The following is a 24,306-nucleotide window of genomic DNA, read 5'->3' on the forward strand; positions in this document are numbered from 1 at the left end:
GCCCAGGGAGGTTGTGAATGCTCCATCCCTGGCGGTGTTCAAGGACAGAGCCTTGGGTGCCATGGTTTAGTGTGAGGTGTCCCTGCCCATGGCAGGGGGTTGGAACTGGATGATCTTAAGCTCCTTTCCAACCCTAACTGTCCTATGATTCTATGATCTCATTTCCTTGGTGCAGTTCAACATCTCCCCTCAATTCTGCGTTACCCAGAGCTGGGGTGAAGCTGGTGCTGAGGGATGAAAGCCAGCTCCAGCCCATATGGTGCCTATGGTCTGCCTTTGTTTTCCTGCAGGCCAAGGTGACCTTGCCACCACGTGGTGCTGTGATGGAAGCCAAGGAGCCTGGTCCAGCCCCACTGCCGTAGCCCAGCACCAGTGACCTTGGCATTGCTCAACCAGCAGCATCCTGAGCTGGGTTTTCCCCTCTGAGGTCCCAGTTTGACTTTCCCCATCCCACTTCCCCAGGCAGCCATGGGATGGATGGACCAGCAGTGCCTTGCTGTTGGGACACCTGAGGATGCCGCTCTCCCACCTCCAGCCTTCCACAAGCATCCCCATGCCCCAGCATTGGACTGGGGTGAAGATGGGGAGCCCTCAGCTTGACATTGCCCCAGTGCCTCCATTAAGGACGTTGTGATAAGTGCCCCACGGGGCTGTTTGCCTTCCTTATCACGAGCACTGCCCAAACAACGTGCTTGGGATATAAGGAACCTACCTGGGACACCCTCGCTGTGTCTGCACCTCAGCTGCTAGAACCACCATGAAGCTCCTCCTGCTCTTCAGCTTGGTGGCCCTGGCTCAATGCCTCGTCCACAGGTAAGCATAGGGTGGGTTTAGGGTGCTGAGGACCCCCCAGAACCCATGCTTGGGGTAGCACATGGGGTGATGTGGGGACAACCTGCACCCCCCCCAAGCCATTCCATGGCCAAGGCTCCCCACAGTGAGGTGATGGCTGGGTCCCACATGATGGGGGGGGACCCGCAGCCCCTTGAGCACATCCCTGCCTGGCTCCTGGTGCTGGATCCCTCTCCTGTGTCCCAGGATCCCTCTGAGGAAGGGGAAGTCCCTGCGGCAGTCCCTGCAGGAGCGGGGCTTGCTGGAGCGCTACCTCAAGAAGCACCCCTATGACCCGGCTGCCAAGTACTTCAGTACTGGGGTCTCTTCGGAGCCTATGCAGAACTACATGGATGTGAGCATGGCAGGGAGAGGGCTGCCCCATTCCCATCCCACTGCCCATTCCCACCCCACTGCCCCATTCCCATCCCACTGCTTCGCATCCCACTGCCCCCTTTGCATCCCACTGCCCACATCCCACTGCTTCATCCACTGCTTTGCATCCCTTTTGCTTCGCATCCCACTGCCCTCTCCCACTGCCCCCTGCATCCCACTGCCCCCTTCCATCCCACTGCTTCGCATCCCACTGCCCCCTTCGCATCCCACTGCCCCCTTCCCATCCCACTGCTTCGCATCCCACTGCCCCCTTCGCATCCCACTGCCCCCTTCCCATCCCACTGCCCCATTCCCATCCCACTGCCCCATTCCCATCCCACTGCTTCGCATCCCACTGCCCCATTCCCATCCCACTGCCCCATTCCCATCCCACTGCTTCGCATCCCACTGCCCCCTTTGCATCCCACTGCCCCCTTCCCATCCCACTGCTTCGCATCCCACTGCCCCCTTTGCATCCCACTGCCCCATTCCCATCCCACTGCTTCGCATCCCACTGCCCTCCTCGCATCCCACTGCCCCCTTTGCATCCCACTGCCCCCTTCCCATCCCACTGCTTCGCATCCCACTGCCCCCTTTGCATCCCACTGCCCCATTCCCATCCCACTGCTTCGCATCCCACTGCCCCCTTGCATCCCACTGCCCCCTTTGCATCCCACTGCCCCTTCCCATCCCACTGCCCCATTCCCATCCCACTGCCCCATTCCCATCCCACTGCTTCGCATCCCACTGCCCCATTCCCATCCCACTGCCCCATTCCCATCCCACTGCTTCGCATCCCACTGCCCCCTTCGCATCCCACTGCCCCATTCCCATCCCACTGCTTTGCATCCCACTGCCCCCTTTGCATCCCACTGCTTTGCATCCCACTGCCCCCTTCCCATCCCACTGCCCCCTTCCCCTCCCACTGCCCCCTTCGCATCCCACTGCCCCATTCCCCTCCCACTGCCCCCTTCGCATCCCACTGCCCCCTTCGCATCCCACTGCCCCATTCCTGTCCCACTGCCCCGTTCCCATCCCACTGCCCCCTTCCCCTCCCACTGCCCCCTTCGCATCCCACTGCCCCATTCCCATCCCACTGCCCCCTTCGCATCCCACTGCCCCCTTCGCATCCCACTGCCCCCTTCCCATCCCACTGCCCCCTTCGCATCCCACTGCCCCATTCCCATCCCACTGCTTCGCATCCCACTGCCCCCTTCCCATCCCACTGCCCCCTTCGCATCCCACTGCCCCCTTCCCATCCCACTGCCCCCTTCGCATTCCACTGCCCCCTTCGCATCCCACTGCCCCATTCCTGTCCCACTGCCCCGTTCGCATCCCACTGCCCCCTTCGCATCCCACTGCCCCCTTCCCATCCCACTGCCCCATTCCCATCCCACTGCCCCATTCCCATCCCACTGCCCCATTCCCATCCCACTGCCCCATTCCCATCCCACTGCTTCGCATCGCACTGCCCCCTTTGCATCCCACTGCCCCCTTCCCATCCCACTGCTTCACATCCCACTGCCCCATTCCCATCCCACTGCCCCCTTCCCGTCCCACTGCCCCCTTCAAATCCTACTGCCCCCTTCCCATCCCACTGCCCTCTTCCCATCCCTCTAGCTCCTTACCTGACCCACTAGCCCCTAACCCATTCCCCACCCCACTAGCCCTTTACCCATCCCAGTAGTTCCTTACCTTTCCCTCTAACCCTTTACCCATTCCCCTAACCTGTTAACTTATCCCACTGGCCCATTCCCCATCCCACTAGCCCCTTACCCATTCCCCTAACCCATTACCCATCCCACTAGCCCTTTAACCATTCCCCTAACCCATTACCCATCCCTCTAGCCCCTTACCTCACCCACTGGCCACTTCCCTGACCCACTAACCTCTTACTTGATACACTGATTCCTTACCTGTCCCTCTCATCCTTTACCAATTCCCCTAACCCATTAAGTCATCCCACTAGCCCCTCACCTGAACCACTCGCCCCATACCTGACCCTCTAGCCTTTCACCTGATGTTAGTGCCTTACCCTAATCCTTTCCCAGCTGCGCTCATCCCACTAGCCCCTTTTGCATCCCAGTAGCCCCTTCTCCATCCCACTAACCCCCCACCCACCCTCCTTTGGCAGAACTCCTACTATGGCACCATCTCCATCGGGACCCCACCCCAGGACTTCACCGTCATCTTCGACACCGGCTCCTCCAACCTGTGGGTGCCCTCGGTGTACTGCACCAGCCTGTCCTGCAGTAGGTGTCTGCTAGCCCTGGGGCCACTGGGCAAGGGGAGGAGCCCCAGGATCCACTGGGAGGGATCAGGGTGGCTCTGCCCTGTCTCTCCCAAGGGATTTAGGGCCATGGGGAGGCGCTGGGGATGCACCCCAAGCCCTTGGGGTGAGGCTGGGCCATGACCATCTCCCTCCATCCCCACAGGCAACCACAACCGTTTCAACCCAGCAAAATCCTCCACCTTCATCAGCACCAACGAGAGCGTCTACATTGCCTATGGCACTGGTAGCCTGTCCGGCGTCCTGGGCTATGACACTGTCAATGTAAGGCCCCGTGCCCCAGCTCCCCCATCCCATGGCATTGAGGACATTGGGACACCCAACCCGAGCCTTTCTCCCTGGTTCTTTACCCAGGTTGCAGATATCGAGGTCTACAACCAGATCTTTGGGCTCTCTGAGACCGAGCCTGGGGACTTCTTCTACTACAGCCCCTTCGATGGCATCCTGGGGCTGGCTTTCCCCAGCCTCGCCTCTTCTGGAGCCACCCCTGTCTTTGACAACATGATGAACGAAGGGCTTGTGGCCAGGGACCTCTTCTCTGTCTACCTGAGCAAGTGAGTCCTGGCCAGAGCCACCCAAACCCATGGGGAGCATCTCCTCCAGTGCTGACTCCAGGACCATTCCCTGGCACTGTGCCTCCTAGGGACATGCTGCTGGTGGCATCGCCATGGTGATGGTGATGGGGATAGGGCCCTCATCTGATGGGTTTCCCCTTTACAGGAATGAGGAGAGTGGCAGCTTTGTCCTCTTTGGTGCCATCGACCCCTATTATGTCACCAACGGCATCTCTTGGATCCCCCTCTCTGCTGAGACCTACTGGCAGATCACCATGGACAGGTAGCCCTGGGGCAGCAGATGCTGAGTTTGGGGGTGCAGCACCCAGGAACCTCACCCTATGTCCCTTTGTCCCCAGAGTCTCCATCATGGGCAGGGCTGAACTCTGCCAGGACAGCTGCCAGGCCATTGTGGACACAGGCACCTCACTGCTGGCCATGCCCAATGAGTACCTCACTGTGGTCCTCCGTGCCCTTGGTGCCACCTCCAATGGCGAGGTGAGAGCCAGGGGAGCACACAGAGCTTTGGGGCTCCCATGGGGTGACCACTGACCCCCCACCTCCACTTACCACCGTGTCCCCCCCACCCCAGATTGACTGCGAATACAGGAACAGCCTGCCTGACATTGTCTTCTACATCAATGGAATGGAGTTCCCTTTGACACCCAGTGCCTACGTGACGGAGGTGAGCATCCTGCTGGGATGGGGACTGTGAGGGCTTAGGGTGGAGATCCAGGAGCTGGGAATCACCATAAACCATGGCCTTGCCTGCAGAGCAATGGGGTCTGCAGCCTGGGCTTTCAAAGCATGAATGTCCCCACTGAATCCGGTGAGATGTGGATCCTGGGGGATGTCTTCATCCGTGAGTACTACGTGATCTTCAGCAGGGCCAAGAACATGGTGGGCCTGTCCCGCCTGTCCTGAAGGACAGGGCAGTGCTGCCCCACTGCCCTGCAGCCCCAGCTTGGCAGCTCCCTGCCACCTTCTGCCATAGCCACCAATAAAGCTGTATAGAAGCACCCTTGGGTTGTGTCTTTGGGCTCAGGTGCCACCACGTCCCTGGGCATGGACCATGGGCAGGTTGGTGCCACCTTCACCCCCCTGATGATGCTCTTGACCATGCAAACATGGCCAAGGCTCCCAAACCCCTTCCTCAGCACCATTCCCTATGAGCAACCTGCAAAGGTCCTGTCTGGATGCTCTGATGATGCTCTTGGCCATGAAAACATGGCCCAGGCTCCCAAACCCCTTCCTCAGCACCATTCCCTTAGGAGCATCCTGCAAAGATCCTGTCTGGATGCTCTGATGATGCTCTTGACCATGCAAACATGGCCAAGGCTCCCAAACCCCTTCCTTAGCACCATTCCCTATGAGCAACCTGCAAAGGTCCTGTCTGGATGCCCTGATGATGCTCTTGACCATGCAAACGTGGCCAAGGCTCCCAAAACCCTTCCCTTAGGAGCAACCTGCAAAGGTCCTGTGTGGATGCCCTGATGATGCTGTTGGCCATGCAAACGTGGCCAAGGGTCCCAAAACCCTTCCCTTAGGAGCATCCTGCAAAGGTCCTGTCTGGATGCTCTGATGATGCTCTTGACCATGCAAACATGGCCAAGGCTCCCAAACCCCTTCCTCAGCACCATTCCCTTAGGAGCAACCTGCAAAGATCCTGTCTGGATGCTCTGATGATGCTCTTGACCATGCAAACATGGCCAAGGCTCCCAAACCCCTTCCTCAGCACCATTCCCTTAGGAGCAACCTGCAAAGGTCCTGTGTGGATGCCCTGATGATGCTCTTGACCATGCAAACATGGCCAAGGCTCCCCAAACCCTTCCTCAGCACCATTCCCTTAGGAGCATCCTGCAAAGGTCCTGTCTGGATGCTCTGATGATGCTCTTGACCATGCAAACGTGGCCAAGGCTCCCAAAACCCTTCCCTTAGGAGCAACCTGCAAAGGTCCTGTCTGGATGCTCTGATGATGCTCTTAACCATGCAAACGTGGCCAAGGCTCCCCAAACCCTTCCTCAGCACCATTCCCTTAGGAGCATCCTGCAAAGGTCCTGTCTGGATGCTCTGATGATGCTCTTGGCCATGCAAACGTGGCCAAGGCTCCCCAAAACCCTTCCCTTAGGAGCAACCTGCAAAGGTCCTGTCTGGATGCCCTGATGATGCTCTTGACCATGCAAACATGGCCAAGGCTCCCAAAACCCTTCCTCAGCACCATTCCCTTAGGAGCATCCTGCAAAGATCCTGTGTGGATGCTCTGATGATGCTCTTGACCATGCAAACATGGCCAAGGCTCCCCAAACCCTTCCTCAGCACCATTCCCTTAGGAGCATCCTGCAAAGATCCTATGTGGATGCCCTGATGATGCTCTTGACCATGCAAATGTAGCCAAGGCTCCCAAACCCCTTCCTCAGCACCATTCCCTTAGGAGCATCCTGCAATGGTCCTGTCTGGATGCCCTGATGATGCTCTTGACCATGCAAACGTGGCCAAGGCTCCCAAAACCCTTCCTCAGCACCATTCCCTAGGAGCAACCTGCAAAGATCCTATGTGGATGCTCTGATGATGCTCTTGACCATGCAAACGTGGCCAAGGCTCCCAAACCCTTCCCTTAGGAGCATCCTGCAATGGTCCTGTCTGGATGCCCTGATGATGCTCTTGGCCATGCAAACGTGGCCAAGGCTCCCAAACCCTTCCCTTAGGAGCATCCTGCAAAGATCCTGTCTGGATGCTCTGATGATGCTCTTGACCATGCAAACATGGCCAAGGCTCCCAAAACCCTTCCCTTAGGAGCAACCTACAAAGGTCCTCTGTGGATGCTCTGATGATGCTCTTGACCATGCAAACGTGGTCAAGGCTCCCCAAACCCTTCCTCAGCACCATTCCCTTAGGAGCATCCTGCAGAGGTCCTGTCTGGATGCTCTAATGATGCTCTTGACCATGCAAACGTGGCCAAGGCTCCCCAAACCCTTCCTCAGCACCATTCCCTTAGGAGCATCCTGCAGAGGTCCTGTCTGGATGCTCTGATGATGCTCTTGACCATGCAAACGTGGCCAAGGCTCCCAAACCCCTTCCCTTAGGAGCATCCTGCAAAGGTCCTATGTGGACACAATGAAGTCCCCACTGGGACAAGACACATCCCTCCTGTCCCCAAACCCAACTTAGGGGGGGCTGCACACCCCAAATCCCCCTCCATTGACACCTAGAGCAGCCCTATAGTAGGTACAAGCAGGAGTAAGGGGAGAGGGCATAAATACCAGGGTGACTTTATTGGTGTCAGGGAGGGCAGGTTCCCTGTCCCCAGGCCAGGAGCTGGGGCAGCAGCAGCACCCCAGGGGTGCATGAGGCACTTGGGGGGCTGGTGTGGGGCTGGGGGTCCCCAGGGATGCTCCAGGGCTTCCCTGCACCATCCTGCTGGGAGGATCCAGCCTTTGGGGCTGGGGTTCCCTATGGATGCTCCAGGGAGATGGGGGGATGCTCCTGGGGGACCCCAGCATCCCAGGGTGGATGGGGACCACGCAGCCTCTGCCTGAGAGACAAGCAGTGCCCATGCACCCATGGGAGGTGGGATGCACCCATGGGAGGTGGGATGCACCCATTGGACATGGGATGCACCCATGGGAGTCAGGATGCACCCATGGGACCTGGGATGCACCTATGGGAGCCAGGATGCACCCATGGGACATGGGATGCACCTATGGGAGCCAGGATGCACCCGTGGGACATGGGATGCACCTATGGGAGCCAGGATGCACCTATGGGAGTCAGGATGCACCCATGGGACATGGGATGCACCTATGGGAGCCAGGATGTACCCATGGGACATGGGATGCACCTATGGGAGCCAGGATGCACCCATGGGACATGGGATGCACCTATGGGAGCCAGGATGTACCCATGGGACATGGGATGCACCTATGGGAGCCAGGATGTACCCATGGGACATGGGATGCACCTATGGGAGCCAGGATGTACCCATGGGACATGGGATGCACCTATGGGAGCCAGGATGCACCCATGGGACATGGGATGCACCTATGGGAGCCAGGATGCACCTGTGAGAGCAGGGGTACACCCTTGAAGCTGGGATGCACTTATGGGAGCCGGGATGCACCCATGGGAGCTGGGATGCCTCCATAGGAGATGGGATATACCCACTGCAGCCAGGATGCACCCATAGAGCTGGGATTCACTTATGGGAGCCAGGATGTACCCATGGGAGATGGGAGGTACCCACACTGGAGCCAGGATGCACCCATAGAGCTGGGATGCACCTATAGGACCTGGGATGCACCCATAGGATCCAGGATGCTATTGCCCACCCCTATCTGCTTGGCACCCCCTCCCCTGCCACCCATCAGCCCAGGGGCCTGGTGGGCCAGACCTGCTGGTCCTGCAGACCCCTTCCCCTCCTCTTCCTCCTCTTCATCCTCACTTGGTCCCTATGGGGCATCCCCTCTGCCCTCCGTGTCCCTGGGGGGTCCCTGAGCTCTGGGGCTGCCTGTGGGAGCCGGGGGGGCTCCGGCCTCAGAGGGGGCATTGGGGGGCAGAGATGGGTGCCCCGAGGGGCTCAGCGTGGCCTCGGGGGGGTCCCCAGCCCCTGCACCCCATAAAGAGGGGCTGGGGGGGGGGGCGGTGTTGGGGAGCAGGAGCTGGGCCAGGCGAGGCCGGAGGGGGTGGGATGAGGGGGGGGGCGTTGGGGTTGCAGTGGGGGTGTCCTCATGGCTTGGGGTCAGGGATGGGGATGGGGATGGGGATGGGGATAAGGATGCGGATGGGGATGGGGATGGGGATGCGGATGGGGATGGGGATAAGGATGCGGATGGGGATGGGGATGGGGATGGGGATGGGGATGCGGATGGGGATGATGGGGATGGGGCCAGGTCACTGCTCTGCAGCGGGAGCCGGACGTCTGTGGCTATGGAGAGATGCTTTGTGTTAGCACCCATCTCCCCCTTGGGGACCCCCATGGGCTGGATGGGTGCACCCCCAGAGCAAAAAGGGGGGGGGTGTCCCCATTTGACCCCCATCACCCCGAGCATCACCTGGAGCCGGGCAGGGCGCAGCGAGCTCCGCGCAGGACCGGGGGCACAGCCTCTGCTCGCAGCTCACCTCCCCGAGCTGGTACCGAGGGGAAGGCTGGGGGTCAGCCCCCCCCCAACTCCATCACCCCCCCATTGCCACCATCACCCCCATGTCCCCGTCCCATTCACCTGGCAGGTACAGCGGGTGCAGGGCTGGCCCTCGGGGGTGAAGCTTTGGCCATTCCCCACCTTCCGACCTTGGTAGTTGCAGTCTATGGGGGGGGGAAGTGATGGAGAGGGGGTGATGGGGGGGACACACACATAAGGTAAGGCCAGGACCCCCCCTGGTTGTCCCCTTTGGTCCCTACCGTTGCAGACAGGGCAGCACTCGCCCTCGGGGTGGAAGGGGTACGTGCAGAAGATGGCACAGTCCATGGGGGAGCAGGCCACTGATCCCAACTGTGAGAGATGGGGATTAGAGCCCATACTGGGAATGGGGTGATGGGGAGGGGGGTTGGAAAAGGGGGGATTCCCCAAGGCTTTTTCCTGCAAAGGAGGAAGAAACCCAGGGTAAAACCATGGGGCGAAGAGCCAAGAGCATCTCATGGTACCCAGCACATCCCTCACCAGGCAGATGCAGCTGAGGCACGGGTCCAGGACGGAGGGGAAGGTCTCGTTGTTGTAGAAGATCCTCCCCATGTAAGTGCAGCCTGGAGGGAAAGGGGGGATTTGGGGGGGGGGATAGGGGGTGGAGATGGGTTTGGGGCCCCCATTGAGTCAATGGGGTTGGGAAAGGGGTTTAAGAGCATTGAGTTCAACCCTAAGACAACCATAACCCATAGCACCGTGGCTCCATCCTCCTGTCAAGCAGTTGGAGGCAGCCATCAGGTCCCCCCCTTGAGCCTTCTCTTCCCCATATTGAACCCCCCCACGTCCATCAGCCCTTCCCCATCACTCCAGGCCCTGCATGAGCTCCATTGACCTGTTCCCACCTCCCTGTATCCCTATGGATGGAGCGGATGCGCCCATCAGCATCCTCACCCGCGGAGCAGTCGGGGCAGCACTGCCCAGGGATGCGGATGGGATAGGGACACGTCTCCACGCAGTCTGTCCTCTTGCAGCTCACGGAGCCATCAGCCTGCAGGGGAGAAGCACTTGACCGAGACCTCAGGCTGCCCAAATCCATAGGGATCAATCCAATCCCACCTCCAGAGGAAAGGGAATGCCAGGGATCGTGGCCATGAGGAGCCCGGCGTTCCAAAGGGAGCAGTGGAGCAGAGCAGGTTCTCATTCACCTGGCAGATGCATAACTCACAGGGATCGCCCGGAGACCAGATCTGTCCAATGGGGAGCTCCACGCCGTTGTCATCCAGGAAGCAGCCTTGGGATGGGGATGGCATGGAGGGGACGTGGGTACCGCAGGGATGGAGGTGTGTGTGGTACCCATGGCCCAGCCAGGGAGGGATGTGTGTGTGGTACCCATGGCCCAGCCAGGGAGGGATGTGTGTGTGGTACCCATGGCCCAGCCAGGGAGGGATGTGTGTGTGGTACCCATGGCCCAGCCAGGGAGGGATGTGTGTGTGGTACCCATGGCCCAGCCAGGGAGGGATGTGTGTGTGGTACCCATGGCCCAGCCAGGGAGGGATGTGTGTGTGGTACCCATGGCCCAGCCAGGGAGGGATGTGTGTGTGGTACCCATCACCCAGCCAGGGAGGGATGTGTGTGTGGTACCCATGGCCCAGCCAGGGAGGGATGTGTGTGTGGTACCCATGGCCCAGCCAGGGAGGGATGTGTGTGTGGTACCCATGGCCCAGCCAGGGAGGGATGTGTGTGTGGTACCCATCACCCAGCCAGGGAGGGATGTGTGTGTGGTACCCATCACCCAGCCAGGGATGGATGTGTGTGTGGTACCCATGGCCCAGCCAGGGAGGGATGTGTGTGTGGTACCCATCACCCAGCCAGGGATGGATGTGTGTGTGGTACCCATCGCCCAGCCAGGGATGGATGTGTGTGTGGTACCCATGGCCCAGCCAGGGAGGGATGTGTGTGTGGTACCCATGGCCCAGCCAGGGAGGGATGTGTGTGTGGTACCCATCGCCCAGCCAGGGAGGGATGTGTGTGTGGTACCCATGGCCCAGCCAGGGAGGGATGTGTGTGTGGTACCCATCGCCCAGCCAGGGAGGGATGTGTGTGTGGTACCCATCGCCCAGCCAGGGAGGGATGTGTGTGTGGTACCCATGGCCCAGCCAGGGATGGATGTGTGTGTGGTACCCATCGCCCAGCCAGGGAGGGATGTGTGTGTGGTACCCATGGCCCAGCCAGGGATGGATGTGTGTGTGGTACCCATCACCCAGCCAGGTAGGGATGTGTGTGTGGTACCCATGGCCCAGCCAGGGATGGATGTGTGTGTGGTACCCATCGCCCAGCCAGGGATGGATGTGTGTGTGGTACCCATGGCCCAGCCTCCCCATGCCTCCCTGCTGGTGCCTGTGCACACACATCCAGCTCCCCTGTGTTCCCTACATCCCATCCTCCTTGTCCCAACATCCTCTACATCCCATCCTTCTGGTCCCCATATCCCCTACATCCCATCCTCACTATCGCCCCAATCCCCTTTTCCTTGTCTCCAAGCATCTCTGCCATCCCAGCCCACCCCACCCCATCCCCTTCCATCCCAGCCCACCCGTCGCATCCCATCCCCATCCCACCTCACCTCATCCTCTTCCATCCCAGCCCACACAATCCTGTCCCACCCAATCCTATCCCATCCCATCCCCTCCCATCCCATCCTATCCACCCCATCCCATCCCATCCTATCCACCCCACCCCATCCCATCCCATCCATCCCATCCCATCCCATCCATCCCACCCCATCCCATCCACCCCATCCCATCCATCCCCTTCCATCCCACCCCATCCTCTTCCATCCCATCCCCCAATCCCATCCCACCCCACCCCACCCCACCCCATCCCACCCATCCCACCCATCCCATCCCATCCCACCCCACCCCATCCTCTTCTATCCCACCCCACCAATCCCATCCCACCTCACCCATCCCCCATCCACCCCATCCCATCCCCACCCCACCCCACCACATCTCCTCCCATCCCACCCCATTCTCTTCCATCCCATCCCATCCCATCCCACCCCATCCCATCTTCCCATCACTACCCCATCCCATCCCATCCCATCCCACCCCATCCCATCTTCCCATCCCTACCCCATCCCACCCCATCTCAGCTCCTCCCCTCCATCCCATCTCCACCTTCCCATCCCCATTTCCATCCTACCCCATCCCATCCCTTCCCATTTCCTTCCCATCCCTACCCCATCCCATCCCCATCCCATCCCCTTCCATCCCACCCATCCATCCCCATCCCCACCATCCCATCCCACCCCATCCTCGTCCATCCCACCCATCCCATCCCCATCCCATCCCATCCCATCCCACCCCTGCTCTCACCGGCAGGGGCCGGGGTCTCCCTGCAGCTGAAGCAGCACTGCCCGGGGCTCAGCTGCTGCTGGTGCTGGGGACAATCGAGGGCAGGGCAGGGGGCGAAGGAGCACTCGACCTCGCCAGCCTGGGGACAAGGGACCGGTGACCCCCGGCATGGACCCCCCTGTGCCCCCCGGCCCCCTCCAGTGCCAGGCAAGGACCCCATGGACAGTGCAGGGAGGGCCTGAAGCATCCCTGGTCCCACCCATGTGGATGGTGCAGGAAGGCCTGGAGCATCCCTGGTTCCCATCCATCAGGATAATGAAGGCAAGCCCTGGAGCATCCCTGGTTCCCATCCATCAGGATAATGCAGGGAGGGCCTGGAGCATCCCTGGTTCCCATCCATCAGGATAACACAGGGAAGCCCTGGAGCATCCCTGGTTCCCATCCATCAGGATAACACAGGGAAGCCCTGGAGCATCCCTGGTTCCCATCCATCAGGATAACACAGGGAAGCCCTGGAGCATCCCTGGTTCCCATCCATCAGGATAACACAGGGAAGCCCTGGAGCATCCCTGGTTCCCATCCATCAGGATAACACAGGGAAGCCCTGGAGCATCCCTGGTTCCCATCCATCAGGATAACACAGGGAAGCCCTGGAGCATCCCTGGTTCCCGTCCATCAGGATAACACAGGGAAGCCCTGGAGCATCCCTGGTTCCCATCCATCAGGATAACACAGGGAAGCCCTGGAGCATCCCTGGTTCCCATCCATCAGGATAACACAGGGAAGCCCTGGAGCATCCCTGGTTCCCATCCATCAGGATAACACAGGGAAGCCCTGGAGCATCCCTGGTTCCCATCCATCAGGATAACACAGGGAAGCCCTGGAGCATCCCTGGTTCCCATCCATCAGGATAACACAGGGAAGCCCTGGAGCATCCCCAGTTCCCATCCATAAGGATAATGCAGGGAAGCCCTGCAGCTTCCCTGGTTCCCATCCATAAGGATGATGCAGGGAAGCCCAGGAGCATCCCTGGTTCCCATCCATCAGGATAATGCAGGAAAGACCAGGGGCATCCCTGGTTCCCATCCATCAGGATAATGCAGGAAAGACCAGGAGCATCCCTGGTTCCCATCCATCAGGATAATGCAGGAAAGACCAGGAGCATCCCTGGTTCCTTCTAGCAGGATGGTGCAGGGAAGCCCTGGAGCATCCCTGGTTCCCATCTATCAGGATAACACAGGGAAGCCCTGGAGCATCCCTGGTCCCCCTCCCCATGAGGAGGATACAGGGAAGCCCTGGAGCATCCCTTGGGCCCACAGGACCTACCCTGCAGACGCAGGTGGTGCACTCATCCTCATCCAGGCTGAAGCGGGCACCGTGCGCGTACGTCCGACCCCGAAAGCTGCACTTGGCTGGGGAGCAGGGAGGCAGCAGGAGCAGGAATGGGATCATGGAGCAAAGCAGAGCTCCCCCAGAGCCCCATCCCCATCCCAGCAGGGCCTGGGGTCCCCCTGCCCCACACATCCCAAGGGATGGGGGTCTCGGACCCACCGGGCTGGCAGGAGCAGCAGTCGGATGAGGAGGAGCTGGGGCAGGAGCCAGGGGGGCACTCGGGGGAGATGCAGGAGATGTTCCCAGCCTGTGGAGGGGAGCACGGAGCTGCCACAAGGTCCCACATTCCTCAGGCATGGAGGAAGCAGGGCAGGGCAGCATCCGCAAGAGCGCATCCCAGTCCATGAGCCCCAATTGGGATGCAGGGGGATGCTCCCTGTCCTTGGGGATGAGGAGGATGGGATGCAGGGATCAGGGGGACAAGGAAGATGGGATGCAGGGGACATAGGGACAAGGAGGATGGGATGTAGGGGATGTGGGGAAAAGGAAGATGGGATGCAGGATTATGGGGCCAAGGAGGATGGGATACAGGAGACACATGGGGACAAGGAGGATGGGATGCAGGAGATGTGGGCCCAGAGGGGATGGGATGCAGGGATCATGGGGACAAGGAGGATGGGATGCAGGGATGCAGGGACACAAGGAGGATGGGATGCAGGGGACATGGACACAAGGAGGATGGGATGCAGGGGACATGGACACAAGGAGGATGGGATGCAGGGGACATGGACACAAGGAGGATGGGATGCAGGGGACATGGACACAAGGAGGATGGGATGCAGGGGACATGGACAGGAGGATGGGATGCAGGGGACATGGACACAGAGGGATGGGATGCAGGGGACATGGACACAAGGAGGATGGGATGCAGGGGACATGGACACAAGGAGGATGGGATGCAGGGGACATGGACACAAGGAGGATGGGATGCAGGGGACATGGACACAAGGAGGATGGGATGCAGGGGACATGGACACAAGGAGGATGGGATGCAGGGGACATGGACACAAGGAGGATGGGATGCAGGGGACATGGACACAAGGAGGATGGGATGCAGGGGACATGGGGACAAGGAGGATGGGATGCAGGGGACATGGACACAAGGAGGATGGGATGCAGGGGACATGGACACAAGGAGGATGGGATGCAGGGGACATGGACACAGAGGGGATGGGATGCAGGGGACAATGGACACAAGGAGGATGGGATGCAGGGGACATGGACACAAGGAGGATGGGATGCAGGGGACATGGACACAAGGAGGATGGGATGCAGGGGACATGGACACAAGGAGGATGGGATGCAGGGGACAATGGACACAAGGAGGATGGGATGCAGGGGACAATGGACACAAGGAGGATGGGATGCAGGGGACATGGGGACAAGGAGGATGGGATGCAGGGGACATGGACACAAGCAGGATGGGATGTAGGGGACATGGACACAAGGAGGATGGGATGCAGGGATTATGGACACAAGGAGGATGGGATGCAGGGGACATGGACACAAGGAGGATGGGATGCAGGGGACATGGACACAAGGAGGATGGGATGCAGGGGACATGGGCACAAGGAGGATGGGATGCAGGGATCATGGACACAAGGAGGATGGGATGCAGGGGACATGGACACAAGGAGGATGGGATGCAGGGGACATGGACACAAGGAAGATGGGATGCAGGGGACATGGGCACAAGGAGGATGGGATGCAGGGGACAATGGACACAAGGAGGATGGGATGCAGGGGACAATGGACACAAGGAGGATGGGATGCAGGGGACATGGACCAAGGAGGATGGGATGCAGGGGACATGGACCAAGGAGGATGGGATGCAGGGATGCAGGGACACAAGGAGGATGGGATGCAGGGGACATGGACACAAGGAGGATGGGATGCAGGGGACATGGACACAAGGAGGATGGGATGCAGGGGACATGGACACAAGGAGGATGGGATGCAGGGGACATGGACACAAGGGGGATGGGATGCAGGGGACATGGACACAAGGAGGATGGGATGCAGGGAACATGGACACAGAGGGGATGGGATGCAGGGGACATGGACACAAGGAGGATGGGATGCAGGGGACATGGACACAAGGAGGATGGGATGCAGGGGACATGGACCAAGGAGGATGGGATGCAGGGGACATGGACACAAGGAGGATGGGATGCAGGGATGCAGGGATGCAGGGATGCAGGGACACAAGGAGGATAGGATGCAGGGATGCAGGGATGCAGGGACAAGGGGGATGCCGGCTGCTCACCAGGCAGACACAGACGGTGCAGTTCCCATCGGACAAGGAGAAGACGTCACCCTCAGCCCGGGCCACCCCTTCGTGCAGGCAGCCTGTGGGACCAGGGGGGTCAATGGGGCTGCCCCATGCAATGGGGCTGGGATGGGAGGGGTTTGGGGCTCACCTGCACAAGTGGGGCAGCAGCTCCCGCTCGGAGCAGGCAATGGATGGGAACAGGGCACAGTGGGGCAGGTCACGGCCTCACAGAGCACTTGTCCCCCCTGCATGGGCACAGGGGGGCTCAGCAGGGCCATGGGGGTCTGGGGGGGTGACATAAGGAGGGGGATACGATGCTCACCAGGCAGGAGCAGCTCCTGCATCCCGGCTCCATCCATCGAGCACCGGGATCCCTTGGGATGCCCCGGTCCCAGCAGCGCGGGGCTGATGGGGTGGAGGATGCAGGAGCTCCGTGTTGGGATGGCTCCGTTGCTGGGAACACCGGAGAGGAAGGAGGGAATTGGGTCCCGGGAGCCGCAGCGGGGAGCTGGGATGAAGGGGAGCCCCTGGGGACCAATAGGGATGCTCCGGATCCAGGCGGAGGGAGCAGGAGCAGGGTGGGAGGATGCTGCAGGGATTGAAGGATGGGCGATGGCGCCAGGATGGATTTGGGGTAACCTGGTTAAAGAGGGAACGAGCATCACATGGGGTAGGGAATGGGAGCATCCCGCTCCGCTTCCCAGCGCCAACCCATAGGGCATGGATACCTTCACAGGACACCCTATCCCCACTGAGGCGGTACCCAGGCCGGCAGGAGCATTGGAAGCTGCCTGGGGTGTTGTGGCAGGAGTGCTGGCACGCACGGCGCTCCCCGGGCCTCCGGCACTCGTTGACATCTGGGAACAAGGGGATGTGGCAGCGACATCCCGGGAATGTCGCTGGCATCCCAAGGATGGGCTAAGGATGAGGATGAGGCGGTAACAGCAAATCAATGGGGTCAAGGGTCGCTGCATCCCATTGGGATTGGTGGTGCGGGGAGGGAAGCGGGGTTGGGATGCGGTGCTCACCCACACAGGAGTGCCTGTTCCCATGGAGATGGTACCCGGGCCGGCAGGAGCAGCGGTAGCTGCCGATGCTGTTCTTGCAGTGATGCTGGCATGGGGTGGCCAAGCACTCATCTGTGTCTGCAGGGAGAGGATCGTGGGGTCATGGGATGGGATGGGGTGGGATGGGATGGGATGGGATGGGATGGGATGGGGTGGGATGAAGGGAGCTGGAAGCTGCTCCAACCCCAACCCCTTCCATTGGAGCAAGGTGCTCCAAGCCCCTGGGGCCTTGAACACAGCCAGGGATGGGGCAGCCACAGCTCCTCTGGGCACCCTCATACTGAAGGATTCCTTCCTTACATCCAAGCTGCATCCCCCCTTTTCACTCTGAACCCATCACCCCTCATCCATCACTCCCATCCCTGATGGAGAATCCATCCCCAGCATCCCTGCATCCCCTTCACACACTGAAGCTGCTCTGAGCTCCCCACACAGCCCCAGTGCCCCCAGCCTGGCTCCATCCGGGCCCTGCTCCATCCCCGGAGCATCCCCACTGAGGATGCTGAGGACACCACAACCGGATGCAGCATCCCCCCCCCCAATCACCCCCATTCCTTGCTCCCGTTCCGTGCCCCGCACCCCGGCATCGGTGCCGGTCGGCAGAGAGCTGCATCCCGGGGCCGCACTCGCAGACGAAGCCGCCCTCGGTGTTCACGCAGCGCCCCTCGCAGGCCGCGCTCAGGCACTCGTCGATGTCTGCGGGGTGGGAAGGGAGCGATGGAGATGCGGGACCATCCCCCCCCATATCCCCATCCCCATCCATCCCCATCCCATCCCCATCCCCATCCCATCCCCATCCCCATCCCATCCCATCCATCCCCATCCCATCCATCCCATCCCCATCCAATCCCATCCCATCCCCATCCACCCATCCCATCCCCTCCCATCCATCCCCATCCCCATCCCCATCCCCATCCCCCCATCATCCCCCATCCATCCCCCATCCCATCCCCATCCATCCCCCATCCCCCATCCCATCCCCATCCCCATCCATCCCCATCCCCATCCCATCCCCATCCATCCCATCCCATCCCCCATCCCCATCCCCATCCCCATCCCCATCCCCATCCCATCCCCATCCATCCCCATCCCATCCCCATCCCCATCCCCATCCCCATCCCCATCCCATCCCCATCCCCATCCCCATCCCCATCCCCATCCCATCCCCATCCCATCCCCATCCCCATCCCCATCCATCCCCATCCCATCCCCATCCTATCCACATCCCATCCCCATCCCCATCCCATCCCATCCCCATCCCCATCCCATCCCCATCCCCATCCCCTCCCCATCCCCATCCCCCTCCCATCCCCATCCCATCCCCATCCCATCCCATCCCCATCCCCATCCCCATCCCCTCCATCCCCATCCCCATCCCATCCCCATCCCCACCCCCATCCCCATCCATCCCCATCCCCATCCATCCCCATCCCCATCCCCATCCCCATCCCCATCCCAATCCCCATCCCCATCCCCATCCCCATCCCCATCCCATCCCCATCCCCATCCCCATCCCATCCCCATCCCCATCCATCCCCATCCCACCATCCCATCCCCATCCCCATCCCATCCCCATCCCAATCCCCATCCCCATCCCCGCATCCCTCCCTCCATCCCCTCCCTGCACCTCTCACCGGTGCAGCGGATCCCGTTGGAGGTCTCCACCATGGAGAAGCCGAGCGGGCAGACGCGGGCCACCTCCTGGCACCCACCCTGGTTACAGGCCAGGTCGCAGCCGTACTCCCCGCACGTCCCCGGGGGCTCTGGGACAGGGACATTGGGGACCAGAGGGAGCCGGGTACCAGCCCGGAACCAGCCCATTGGAGCCCATGGGGATGGCAGCGGGAGGGAGCATCCCTGCCCCTACCGGGGATGGGGATGGGGATGCGGGGATGCGGGGATGCGGGGGATGCAGGGATGCAGGGATGCAGGGATGCAGGGGGCGGTACCTGCGCAGGTGATGCCCTGCTCGCCATCGGGGCAGGAGCAGAGGTTGGGAGCGATGCAGAGCCCAGAGCCGCAGCCGAAGGGGCACAGGGCTGCGGGCAGAGGGGGTGAGCAGCCATGGGGAGGGCAGAGACCCCCACAGATGGGCCCGTGAGCACATTCCTCACACAGGGACCCCCATATCCCCCCTATAAGCCCGTTCCTCACATAGGGACGCCCATATCCCCCCTATGAGCCCATTCCCCACACAGGGACCCCCATAGACGGGCCCGTGAGCCCATTCCTCACACAGGGAACCCCAAATCTCCCCCATGAGCCCATTCCTCATGCAGGGACCCCCATATCCCCCCTATGAGCCCATTCCTAAAACAGGGATCCCCCTTTCCCCCCTCTGAGCCCATTCCCCACACAGGGACTCCCATATCTCCCCATTACTCACATAGAGACCCCCATACCCCCCCTATGAGCCCATTCCTCACACAGAGACCCCCATATCCCCCATTCCCTACACAGGGACAGCCATACCTCCCCATTACTCACATAGGGACCCCCATATCCCCTGTATGAGCCCATTCCCCACACAGGGACCCCCATAGCCCCATTTCCCACACAGGGACCCCCGTACCCCCCATTCCCCACACAGGGACCCCCGTACCCCCATTCCCCACACAGGGACCCCCGTACCCCCCATTCCCACCCATAGAGACCCCCGTACCCCCCATTCCCCACACAGGGACCCCCATACCCCCCATTCCCCACACAGGGACCCCCATACCCCCCATTCCCCACACAGGGACCCCCATATCCCCATTCCCCACACAGGGACCCCCGTACCCCCCATCCCCACACAGGGACCCCCGTACCCCCCTTCCCCACACAGGGACCCCCGTACCCCCATTCCCCACACAGGGACCCCCGTACCCCCATCCCCCACACAGGGACCCCGTACCCCCATTCCCCCCATAGAGACCCCCGTACCCCCCTTCCCCACACAGAGACCCCCGTACCCCCCATTCCCCACACAGGGACCCCCGTACCCCCCATTCCCCACACAGGGACCCCCATACCCCATTCCCACCATAAGCCATACCCCCATTCCCCACCAGGGACCCCCATCCCCATTCCCCCCATAGAGACCCCCCATCCCCATTCCCCACACAGGGACCCCCATACCCCCATCAGACCCCCGTATCCCCATTCCCCACACAGGGACCCCCATACCCCCCATTCCCCACACAGGGACCCCCATACCCCCATTCCCCACACAGAGACCCCCGTACCCCCATTACTCACGCAGGGTGCACTGCCCGCTGCCCGGGGCCAGCATCCACCCGGGACAGCATCCGCTGCCCAAGGCGGAGATGCAGACGTGGGGACCCAAGCGGCGCCTGTGGGAGGGATGCGGGGATGAGGCTGAACCCATCCCAGCCCCTTGGGGCCTCCCCCTTGAGCCAATGGGGACCCCCTGGCCATGGGGATGGGGGGTAAGGGGATGCCCATGGGGATACAAAGGGATGAAGGGGGAGAGTGACCCCCGAAACAAGAGGGATGGAGGCAATGCTGTGCTCCCAATGTAACTGAATGAGGGGATAAGGGAGCAGGATGAGGATGCAGGGGGAGAGTGACCCCAGAAACAAGAGGGATGGAGGGAATGCTGTGCTCCCAATGTAACTGAATGAGGGGATAAGGGAGGAGGATGAGGATGCAGGGGGAGAGTGACCCCAGAAACAAGAGGGATGGAGGATGCTGTGCTCCCAATGTAACGAATGAGGGGATAAGGGGCAGGATGAGGATGCAGGGGAGAGGCCAGAACAAGAGGGATGGAGGATGTGTGCTCCCAATGTAACTGAATGGGGGATGGGAGCAGGATGAGGATGCAGGGGGAGAGTGACCCCAGAAACAAGAGGGATGGAGGGAATGCTGTGCCCCAATGGAACTGAATGAGGGGATAAGGGAGCAGGATGAGGATGCAGGGGGAGAGTGACCCCAGAAACAAGAGGGATGGAGGGAATGCTGTGCTCCCAATGTAACTGAATGAGGGGATAAGGGAGCAGGATGAGGATGCAGGGGGAGAGTGACCCCAGAAACAAGAGGGATGGAGGGAATGCTGTGCTCCCAATGTAACTGAATGAGGGGATAAGGGAGCAGGATGAGGATACACAAGGAAAAGTGACCCCAGAAACAAGAGGGATGGAGACAATGCTGTGCCCCAAAGGAACTGAATGAGGGGATAAGGGAGCAGGATGGGGATGCAGGGGGAGAGTGACCCCAGAAACAAGAGGGATGGAGGGAATGCTGTGCTCCCAATGGAACTGAATGAGGGGATAAGGGAGCAGGATGAGGATGCAGGGGGAGAGTGACCCCAGAAACAAGAGGGATGGAGGGAATGCTGTGCCCCAACATATCCCAGAGGCAGTGACAAGGGAGCAGGACATGGATGTAGGGGATACAGTGACCCCCGAAACAAGTAGGATGGAGACAGAGCTGTGCCCCAAAGCAACCCGAACCCAGTGATAAGGGAGCAGGACATGGATGCAGGGGGAGATTGACCCCCGAAACAAGTGGGATGGAGGGAATGCTGTACCCCAAAGCAACCCGAACGCAGTGATAAGGGAGCAGAATGTGGATACATAGGGAAAAGTGACCCCAGAAACAAGAGGGATGGAGGGAATGCTGTGCTCCCAATGTAACTGAATGAGGGGATAAGGGAGCAGGATGCGGATACACAGGGAAAAGTGACCCCAGAAACAAGAGGGATGGAGACAGATCCATGCCCCAGCGCAACCCAAAGGCAGGGATAAGGGAGCAGGATGCGGATACACAGGGATGAGTGACCCCAGAAACAAATGGGATGGAGACAGAGCCATTCCCCAAAGCAACCCGAACGCAGTGATAAGGGAGCAGGATGGGGATGCAGGGGAAGAGTGACCCCCGAAACAAATGGGATGGAGACAGAGCCATTCCCCAAAGCAACCCGAAGGCAGGGATAAGGGAGCAGGATGGGGATGCAGGGGAAGAGTGACCCCCGAAACAAATGGGATGGAGACAGAGCCGTGCCCCAAAGCAACCCGAACCCAGCGCTGATGGAGCAGGACGCGGATGCAGCAGCGAGGACCCCCGGGGCCGGGCAGCACCGCCCGGGTCCGGTTTGTCTCGGTTGGATCCAGGTGTAGCTGGGAGCAAGGCAAGGACGGGAAGGAGGAAGAAGGGAGAACCCCCCCCCCCATCCCCATCCCCATCCCCATCCCCATCCCCATCCCCATCCCCGGTACCTCTGGACCGCAAAGCCGGGCGGGTTCTTCCTCCCGGGGTGCGCCGAGCCCGGGGCACCGGGGCCGAGGAGGGAGGCGGCGGCAGCGAGGAGCAGCAGCGCCCGCAGCATGACCGGGGGCTTGCGGCTCGCTCCTGCCTCGCTCCGCAGCCTGGGCCCTTGGCCCTGCTCCTCCTCCTCCTCCTCCCGGCTTCCACAATGCGGGGGGTGGAGGGGAGGCGAGAGCAGGGAGGGGGGGATCCCATCGGATGGGGATGCTCGCACCCAGTCTGGTTCCTATGGATGGGGCTCGGCCATAGGGAGCAAGGGGGGGGCACACTCAGGGTTGCAGGGAATGGGGGACCCCCCCCCCTTTCTCCCTTTCCCACATCTGGCAAAGCTCCGGCCTGGCCTCTCCCCACCGCTCCTCCTCCTCCTCCTCCTGGAGGCACTGGGCCGCCTGCCCGGCTCTGCACTGGGACCCACCAGAGAGGAGCACGCAGGGGCCAAAGTGATGCTGAGGGGGTGGTTTTGGGGGGGGGGGGTACCAGTGCAATGGGGTCACCCCCAACCAAGCAATTCCTTCCCCCCCACCCCATCCCATTCCATCTCATCCCAACCAAAGGCCAGGGGCTGGAGCAAAGGTCGCAGGCAGGTAAATGATTGATAGGAGGGAGCAAAGGGCGGGTGCTGCTCCCGGGTTAAGCCCTGCAGGGGCCAGGTCCCCATTCCATAAGGATTTTTCCTTCCCCCTCCCATATAGCCCTATCCAAGGTTGGGGTCACCAAAGCAGGATCCAGCATCAGGCACCCCCTGCATGCTTAGAAGTGAGGGTTAAAGGGGAATAGGGTGGGTTTAGGGGGGGATCTGCAGGGTGGTCACGGACATGATCCCAATGCTGGGATAGGGATGGAGCAGGGGCAGTGCATGGGATAAACACCCACCATAGGAGCACAGTAAAGGGGGGATGCTGGCAGCATCACAGGAGCCATGCAGAGCCAGGCTGATGTGGTCCTTGGAGCCCCCCAGTTGTAGAGGGGGGGGATGTCCAAGGAAGAAGGATGCAGGATGCTGCCCACCTCCTGCTGCTGCTGGAGGGTTTAGGGAAAACCTGCCCAGGATGGGGTACAGGGATCTTAACGTGAGGGGTTATGGATGGGGATCATGCACTGGGTGAGATCCAATGGGCAGAGACATGGGAAGAGCTTCTTCCTTGTATCCAACCTGAACGTGCCCTGGTTCAGTTTGAAGCCATCACCCCTTGTCCTATCCAGCCCCTGATGAAGAGGAGTAGCAGAGAGGGGGTCTGGTCCCCCTCTTCCCTATGGAGAAGGTGATGGAGCAGACGATGTCCCACAAGAGGCAGGCTCAGGTAATGCGCAGTCAATGGGATGATGCAAGATGAAGCTGACATCGCATCCTGATCCCCCCAGATCCATAGGGATGTGGGTTGACCACAAGGAAAAGGCTACTGACTGCAATCCACTCCACTACTGGTGCCTGCTTCCATGGTCCGACAAGCTCCCAAGTGCTGCTGCTCCAGGGCCAGGAATGCATGGGATAGTGTCTAAATGCAGGGGGGAAAATGCCTTGCAGCGGGAAGGGGGAATCCCTGCGGGTGCCAGCAGCCAAACCTTTTCCTTGGACTACTTTATTTGGTAAAACTCAGCAACCACCAACTGCTCCCAGAGCTTCCCTCCTGGAGTGAGCCCCAGATCCTGTGCTGAGAGGAGCATCCCTGCTCGGCTTCAGCACTTGGGATGCAGAGGAATCCTCCTCCTCATGCTCCATGTCTCACCCCCAACCCCAGCCCTCACCCCTGGGGCAGCTCTGCTTCCTCTTCCAAAGAAATCCCAAC

At 60.7% G+C, this 24,306-nt stretch overlaps 2 protein-coding genes across 2 annotated transcripts; one reads left to right on the forward strand and one right to left on the reverse strand.

Moving 5' to 3' along the window:
* The first annotated feature begins 482 nt into the window (after positions 1-482).
* LOC133209712 (pepsin A-like) lies at positions 483-5,129 on the forward strand. Its single transcript, XM_061348458.1, has 9 exons — positions 483-813; positions 1,039-1,186; positions 3,341-3,458; positions 3,642-3,760; positions 3,851-4,050; positions 4,217-4,333; positions 4,410-4,548; positions 4,643-4,735; positions 4,825-5,129. The coding sequence occupies exons 1-9, from the start codon at positions 758-760 to the stop codon at positions 4,972-4,974; spliced, it is 1,140 nt and encodes a 379-aa protein (XP_061204442.1). The 5' UTR covers positions 483-757; the 3' UTR covers positions 4,975-5,129.
* A 3,366-nt stretch (positions 5,130-8,495) lies between these two features.
* Positions 8,496-23,958, reverse strand: VWCE (von Willebrand factor C and EGF domains). The gene is made up of 22 exons (XM_061348448.1): positions 23,921-23,958; positions 22,471-22,659; positions 20,492-20,586; positions 19,201-19,290; positions 18,886-19,014; positions 17,831-17,947; positions 17,213-17,329; positions 16,913-17,041; positions 16,507-16,823; positions 16,333-16,429; positions 16,179-16,261; positions 14,072-14,159; positions 13,847-13,932; positions 12,542-12,659; positions 10,373-10,458; positions 10,119-10,215; positions 9,705-9,787; positions 9,446-9,536; positions 9,267-9,349; positions 9,099-9,174; positions 8,885-8,971; positions 8,496-8,653 (listed from the first exon to the last, which is right to left on the reverse strand). The coding sequence occupies exons 1-22, from the start codon at positions 23,956-23,958 to the stop codon at positions 8,496-8,498; spliced, it is 2,454 nt and encodes an 817-aa protein (XP_061204432.1).
* Between the last annotated feature and the right edge of the window lie 348 nt (positions 23,959-24,306).

The sequence above is a fragment of the Neopsephotus bourkii genome, unplaced genomic scaffold (genome assembly GCF_033783945.1).
Source record: "Neopsephotus bourkii isolate Nb327-2 ecotype Australia unplaced genomic scaffold, CSIRO-AGI_Nbou_v1 NB_358, whole genome shotgun sequence".
Lineage (NCBI taxonomy): Eukaryota > Metazoa > Chordata > Aves > Psittaciformes > Psittacidae > Neopsephotus > Neopsephotus bourkii.

Coding starts and splice junctions, on each gene's coding strand:
- VWCE (XM_061348448.1), bottom strand. CDS start 23,958: ATGGAAGCAGGCACCAGTAGTGGAGTGGATTGCAGTCA. Junction 19,291..20,491: donor CAGCGGGCAGTGCACCCTGC/GTGAGTAATGGG, acceptor CTCTGCCCGCAG/CCCTGTGCCCCTTCGGCTGC. Junction 9,350..9,445: donor GTGCTGCCCTGTCTGCAACG/GTAGGGACCAAA, acceptor CCCCCCCCATAG/ACTGCAACTACCAAGGTCGG.
- LOC133209712 (XM_061348458.1), top strand. CDS start 758: ATGAAGCTCCTCCTGCTCTTCAGCTTGGTGGCCCTGGCTCAATGCCTC. Junction 814..1,038: donor GCTCAATGCCTCGTCCACAG/GTAAGCATAGGG, acceptor CCTGTGTCCCAG/GATCCCTCTGAGGAAGGGGA. Junction 4,736..4,824: donor CCAGTGCCTACGTGACGGAG/GTGAGCATCCTG, acceptor CCTTGCCTGCAG/AGCAATGGGGTCTGCAGCCT.